The 7,173-nt window shown below is 58.6% G+C and overlaps 1 protein-coding gene across 1 annotated transcript in view; it reads left to right on the plus strand.

Annotated features, from left to right (window-relative positions):
* The window catches only part of LOC104397473 (tyrosine-protein phosphatase non-receptor type substrate 1-like), a 2,561-nt gene extending 528 nt beyond the window's left edge, over positions 1-2,033 (plus strand). The window contains exons 2-5 of the mRNA XM_010007472.1: positions 653-1,009; positions 1,134-1,266; positions 1,749-1,788; positions 1,902-2,033. Coding sequence (XP_010005774.1) covers positions 653-1,009; positions 1,134-1,266; positions 1,749-1,788; positions 1,902-2,033 — 662 coding nt within the window. The remainder of the gene's footprint in view (positions 1-652; positions 1,010-1,133; positions 1,267-1,748; positions 1,789-1,901) is intronic.
* The last annotated feature ends 5,140 nt before the right edge of the window (positions 2,034-7,173 follow it).

Below are 7,173 nucleotides of genomic sequence, written 5' to 3' on the forward strand. Positions count from 1 at the left end.
CGGGATGCAGAGCCCCGGGATGCAGAGCCCCGGGGATACAGAGCCCCGGGGATACAGAGCCCCGGGATGCGGAGCCCCGGGATGCAGAGCCCCGAGCCCCGGCCTGTGCCGAGCCCTAGGGGTGCAGGGCCCTGCCCCGAGGGGTCCAACCCCTGCTGATCCGGTGCTGAAGGTAGAAGGGGGCTTTGGGCAGGGGGGGTCTGGGGGCTGTGCTGGCCCCTGGGTTGCACGTCCCTGCTCTGAGCCTCTCCTGGCTGGCAGGGCACAGCCCCGGGCTGTGGACCCCCAGTTCCTGGCAGACTCCCAGTAATCCTGGCTCCTGTTGAGCAGAGCTGGGACGTTAATGTTTAACAGCATTCAGGAGTTTTTCCTGCCAGGAATTCCCCTTGGCTGGCTCTGTACCTCTCTGGACTCTAAACACCAACAGTGCCTTCCAGATAATGACACGACATGGGATGCAAGTTTGTCCCTTGTTCAGTTTTAACCTCAGCTCCCAGTGCCTGTGGTTTGTCTCTGCCATTTCCAGGAATATTTCTCAGCTGAGCTGCTGCAAACTCTGAGCGAGCTGAGGCCTGTGCAGCTCAGGAGGGGTGGAGCGAGCCCTCATCTGGCTCTGTGGCTCAGCCCCAAACCCTCCTGTCACTGTGTCCAGGTGTGGGTGCCCAGACGAATCCTGCCTTCCAGCTGTGGCAACCCCAGGACAAGGTGTCGGTGGTCGTGGGTGGCACACTCACCCTGACCTGCACCACGTCTGGAGCGGGTCCCGCTGGTCCCACGAAGTGGCTGAAGGGCTTGGGCAGCGAGAATGAGACTATTTATGACCAGAATAGCCCCCCCCCACCCCGTGTGACAAGGATAGAGCCTTGGTCCAACACGGATTTCAGCATCCACATTGGGAACGTTCACCCTGAGGACGCCGGCACCTATTACTGCATCAAGTTCCGCAAAGTGCTGGGCCGTGGGGATGAGGTGTTCCAACAGGGAAAGGGCACCGAGGTGTCCCTGCATGGTGAGCACAGCCCAGTGGGATGCTGCTCCCCAGGACCCCCTCCCACGGCCCCCACCCTGCCCGCAGTGGGGTCCCCTGCCCCGCGCCCACTGCCCTCACCCTGCTCTGCCTTCTGTCTCCACAGACGTAGCCCTGGTTCCCAGCACGGTGGCTGTAATTGTAGTGCTCTGCCTCCTCCTCCTCCTCAGCCTCTTCATCGCCTTTTACATGTACAGGAGGAAGCACCAAGGTCAGGCAGAGAACCAGAGCCTGGACGGGTCAGCAGCCACGGGCAGCTTCTTACCCGTCCCTCTGCAGTGCTGTGCAGGGACCCCCAGCACCCCTAGGTTTGTACCCACCACCTCATCCTTCTACACCTGGAAATGAGGAAACTGCTTTCTCCACCTACCTTATCCTGGTTTCCTTTCCCTCTGGAGCAGTAATTTTCCCCAGAAAATCTCCTTTGCCCACAGAGTCATCACTGTGCTGTGCAGCTTCGCTCTGCTTTTCAAAGGAGCACATGGGGGGGAGCAACCCCTGCTGGGGAGTTCCTGCAGCCCCTGCTCGCGGTGTCTGAGCCTGGTCCAGATACACAGACAGCACCTCATCCCTCTCTTTTGCCTCCAGAGTGGGCATCAAGTGTGGCCACGTGCTTCAGATCCCCGCTAAAATTCGGGAGGGAAACTGAGGAAAGCAGTGCTGGGTGGGGAGGGGACCCAGCTTCCTTCAGCTCTAATGGCCACCCTTCCTCCCCCGGCAGCAAAGTCCTGGATGCAGAGACCTCACAACTGCCCAGCCAGGTAAGAGAGAGACATGAATCCAGGGAAGAGCGCCTGGCGCTGATATCCCAAGGCTCCAGGGCCTGGGAGGGCACTGGGTGAGCAGCAGCATCCACCGTTTGTGTGCTCTCCAGCAGCAGAGCAGCAAGGAGCCCCAGGAGATCCACTACGCTGAGCTGCAGCCCCTGCCCAAGGCCCCGCGGCGCAGCAAGAGACCCGTCAGAGCCAGCCCCGAGTACGCCAGTGTCCGGGTGGCTGCCAAGTGACATGTGGCACCGCAGCCCACCAGGCTGAAGAGCCCGTTTCAGGGGAGGAAGCAGGGACATTTCTTCAGGGCACAATAAAGAAGAAGTGGATCTGTTTGTGTGGCACAGCCCGGTGCAAGCTCAGCACGCCATGCCTGGAGCTGGCACAGCTCCCCTAGTCCGTTCCTGTCCGGCAGCGGTGCCGGGTGAGGCTCAGGGCCAGACCCTCTGCTGGGGCTCAGCAGCAGCTCTTCTGGGACCCAGTAATCATCTCGAGCACAGGATCAGTCCATGGGGCTGAGCACCTCTGCCTTATGGAAGCCATGGGGTGCCGATGGCTCCAGGAGGACTCCAAGCACACCTGTCTCCATCAGCACAAGCCACCACCTGCTCTTTCCTGGCTCAGCAGGTCCGTGATTTGTGTTCTCAAGCCCATTCTCATTAAAGCCAGCAAACAGCTGTCCAGCCCTGCTGTGTTCAGAGCCAGAGCAATAGTGCTGGTCCTGTGGGTCCTGGGAGACATGTGGTCCCTGCAGCCCTGTCCTAGGTTGCCCTGTCCCAGCTTGCCCTTCTGTGGACATCTGCTCCGTGCACATCTTTTACTCCATGCACATCTTTTACTCCATGCACATCTTCTACTCCATGCACATCTGCTCCACACATACCTGGTGCTCCATGCACATCTGCTCCATACGCATCTCACGTCCCATGCACATCAGCTCTGTGCACATCTGCCCCATCCACATCCCCTGCCCCATGCACATCTTTTCCATGCACATCTGCCCCGTGCACTTCTCCTGCCCCATGCCCATGTGCTCAGTACCCTCCCCGAGGGCCGGTGACCGAGGGTGGAGATGGTGGTGGTGGCAGGAGCCCACCAGGCTCCCCCACAGCACTGCCTGCACCCCGGTGTGACAAGCACACCCCGTGGCAGGTGCTCCCACTCCCCGTGTGCCACCACGTGCAAACAGCCCAGCATGTGCAGGGTTGAGGGCAAAACATGCTTTTCAGGGAGAGGAACCAGCAGTTTCAGCCGCCGCTCCAGTCTGTAACCTTGAAAGCTGCTGCAATCACTGGGTTCCAACTTCATCAACTCTTTACTGTGAAATCAAAAATGAGAAGTGAAATAAGGTGGGGGGAAAACAGCAGCTCGTGTGCCCCCAGGGGAGCCTTCGGCTGCTGTCAGAGATCCCCGCGGGGAGAAATTTATGATGGGGGGAGAGGATCTGCTACTGACGCTTATTTGCATGGCTGCGTGAGCATCCCCTGGCTGGGGCGGGGGGGAGCAGGTTTGGGTCGCTCCTTTCTCGGGGCCCTCTCGGGGGCTGTTTGCCAGGACCGGGCTCTATCACCACCCCCCCCAGCCCCGTCCCCAGCCTGGCCCCCTCCGCACCAGCCCCAGCAGCAGTGATGGGCCGTGGCGTGGGGGTGCTGGGGCAAGAACACAGCGCTGGGTCCCGGGAGGAGCCGCAGCCGCCCCGGGCTGCTCCGGGCAGGACACGCGGGTCGCGCAGCCTCCGCGCAGGGAGGGCGCTGGAGCTCGTGGAAAGCTCATGTCAGGATTGTGAGCTGGAGTATGTAAAGTATGTGGGTGAGACCGAAACCGGGGATAGACCTCGCAGACAAGGGGAAATGAAATTCACGGGGATTTAGGGTTTTTTAAGCACGGGGCTGAGTCAGGAGCAGGGGGGAAATCCAGTTCGATAAGAGCATATGCAAAGCGTGAGAGAGCAGAGCAGCGCGGGGTGCTCGGCACCTCGGAAAGGGCCCAGGTCTGCAGCTTACTGCCCAGGGCAGGGATTTGGTGGTTATTATAGGAAAATCCTTTAAGCCAGCAGTCCCAGGGTGTGCTGGCAGTGAAAGCACAAAGAAGCGCCCGAGCTCGGACACAAGGTAGGAGCGCGTTGGGAGCACCTGGTGGGGCGGGGGGGCAATGCCTCGTTTCGGGGGCAGCGCTGGGCTCTGCTGAGCTCGGGGATTCACTGCCCGTCCGTGGTGGTTTCCTGGTGCTGCCGGTGTCCTGCTCTGCTGGGTGTTGGAGCAGGAAAGGTGGGTGCTTGTGCTGGGCTGGGGGCTGCAGGCTGGGGTGGGCAAGGGCTGGGACCCAGGAGGGTCCCACAGCCAGAGATGAGCAAAGGAGGTGGGGGCTGGATGGGAGGTGGGGAGAAGCTCCGTGTCCCAGCTGGGGTTTGGGCTGTGTCCCAATGCACCCTGTGCCCAGGCACCCCGGAATGAGGGTGCAGTGGGGTGGGTGAGGTCGTGGTGGTGTGTCCTGGCAAAGAGGCCAGAAGCTCCTGGTGGAGGGTGGTGGGGGGGGCTTTAGAATCACAGAGTCATGGAATCGGTTTGGTTGGAAAAGTCCTTTAAGTCCAAGCATTTAACCCAGCACTGCCAAGTCTACCAGAAAAGTTTGGCTGGGCTTTTCCTCCTGCTGGTGTGAGCCTGGTGCTGGGACCTTGTGGGGTGGCAAAGCTGTGCCGTGCCAGGCTGTGCCAGGCTGGGCAGCCAGTGTGGGACAGGCTGAGCTGAGAACCAAGGAGAGGCACAAGCCCTCGATGGAAAACTCCAGCAGTTAGTCTGGAGAGTGTGCCTGATGGAGGACGCGGGTGGTGAGCAATGGTTGAATTAATGCCAAGGAAGAGCATGGTCTCAGCTGGCACATGGGCCTGGCTGAAGTGGGGGAGATGTGGGCATCTCCCTGGTGTCCTCAGGAACAGGAGGGGGCTGGCAGCACTTGTGGGAGAGTGAGACAAAGCTGAGCTTGTATGGGAGCCAGGGCTGAGCAAGAAGAAAAGGGGAGAGATGGGGATAAACTCCTCATGCACTGCCCTGGAATGATCCTGTAGAGCTGCAGACCCCCCCGAGATGGCAGAGCCTCTCGCAGGGGTGGTGCCAAGGGACCATCATGACTCCTGGGAGCCAGCATGGCTCCAGCTTGTCCCCTCCAGTGGCTGACAGGGCAGCAGCACCAGCCAAGGCCCTGATTAGTGGCTGTCTTTGTCCAAGATCCTCTGGCACTTCTGCTCTGTCCCCATTCCTGTTCCCATCCCTGTCCTTGCCACTGTGAGACTGCAGTGGCATCCCCAGGGATGAGTATCTGATGCCACAGGGACTCTGCAGGGCCCCCATGATGCCATAGGCACCCGGTGCTGCCACTGGAGAACCCCTGATACTTACTGGACCCCCTGGTGCCATGGGCACCCCACGATGCCATGAGTACCAGGTGATGCCATGGAGATGCTGCGCTGGGACACAGGGAGCCAGCACAAGGAGATGGAGGGGACTGGAAAGGGCAGGAAGGTCTCAGAGACACTTTGTCCCCAATAAATGCCACACGGGTTTCACCTGTGCCTGACTGACCTGGGCTGGGCTCCTACAGGGAGAGGAAACAGCCCTGGGATGCTTTGATTCCAAACCTGCCCTCTGTCCTTTTCCCAGCTCCCCCTTTCTCTGGCTTTTCCTTGGAAAGCAAGGAAGGAGCTGAAGTAAAACAGTGAGATGCTTTACGTTGCTCCTGATTTATTCCCCGTCTTACTTATTGAATCTTATTCCCTGTTTTCATGGTTATTGTGGATTTTTATTAAAGGGGATAAACAAGTCTGAGGATTTGGGGTTGTCATAGGAACTGGTTTGGTGCTGCAGCCTCATCCTGCCCCTGGGCTCCTGATGTGCTGAGGGCTCTCGCCAGCACAGCAGAGATTTCTCCAGCCCCAGTGAAAGCCACATCCCAGGACAGGCACCCCCGGGACACCCTGTGGGACACCCAGGTGTTCAGGGGAGAGGTTGGCTCCTGGGCACTGCCCTGTGGCCACAGGGAGGTGAAATGGGACCCAGGGCTTTAAGCTGAGGAGAGGTGGAGGAATGGGAAAGATTCTGGTTGTCTCTGTGGGTTCTCTGGTGTCTAATAGGAGGTTGTGCTACTGCAGCTATCGCTACTGAGAGCCTCTCTGCCCAACCTGGTCTGATTTTCATTAAATTCCTGGAGCTGAGGGGGCTGTGGGACAGACTGGGAGCTGCTCTCCAGCCATTCCCCATCTTTACAGAGGTAGAGGGGGCAGGCAGTGACAGTGAAAGTGTCAAATGTGTCAAAGCTGGTGACAGAAGGAAATCCCTCATGCCCAACACTGCACTGGGCCGTGAGATCCTTTGCTGCAGGGTGTCCTGGAGGCCAGGACTCTGGCAATGGTTACAGAGGGATTTCCAGCACTGTGGGATGAACAGGAACATTGAGTGCTTAAGAAAAGCTCCCCCTTTCTCTGGCTTTTCCTTGGAAAGCAAGGAAGGAGCTGAAGTAAAACAGTGAGATGCTTTACGTTGCTCCTGATTTATTCCCCGTCTTACTTATTGAATCTTATTCCCTGTTTTCATGGTTATTGTGGATTTTTATTAAAGGGGATAAACAAGTCTGAGGATTTGGGGTTGTCATAGGAACTGGTTTGGTGCTGCAGCCTCATCCTGCCCCTGGGCTCCTGATGTGCTGAGGGCTCTCGCCAGCACAGCAGAGATTTCTCCAGCCCCAGTGAAAGCCACATCCCAGGACAGGCACCCCCGGGACACCCTGTGGGACACCCAGGTGTTCAGGGGAGAGGTTGGCTCCTGGGCACTGCCCTGTGGCCACAGGGAGGTGAAATGGGACCCAGGGCTTTAAGCTGAGGAGAGGTGGAGGAATGGGAAAGATTCTGGTTGTCTCTGTGGGTTCTCTGGTGTCTAATAGGAGGTTGTGCTACTGCAGCTATCGCTACTGAGAGCCTCTCTGCCCAACCTGGTCTGATTTTCATTAAATTCCTGGAGCTGAGGGGGCTGTGGGACAGACTGGGAGCTGCTCTCCAGCCATTCCCCATCTCTACAGAGGCAGAGGGGGCAGGCAGTGACAGTGAAAGTGTCAAATGTGTCAAAGCTGGTGACAGAAGGAAATCCCTCATGCCCAACACTGCACTGGGCCGTGAGATCCTTTGCTGCAGGGTGTCCTGGAGGCCAGGACTCTGGCAATGGTTACAGAGGGATTTCCAGCACTGTGGGATGAACAGGAACATTGAGTGCTTAAGAAAGACTCACTTTGTGCTTTTGGAGTTAGACAGGACATTGCTCAGGGACCATCACCCTCCAGAGCTGGCACAGGGAGGGTAGATCCAGCTGCCACACTCGGTCCTGCCAGTGCCCA

This window comes from Chaetura pelagica, unplaced genomic scaffold (assembly GCF_000747805.2).
Source record: "Chaetura pelagica isolate M959 unplaced genomic scaffold, ChaPel_1.0 scaffold1690, whole genome shotgun sequence".
Taxonomy (NCBI): domain Eukaryota; kingdom Metazoa; phylum Chordata; class Aves; order Apodiformes; family Apodidae; genus Chaetura; species Chaetura pelagica.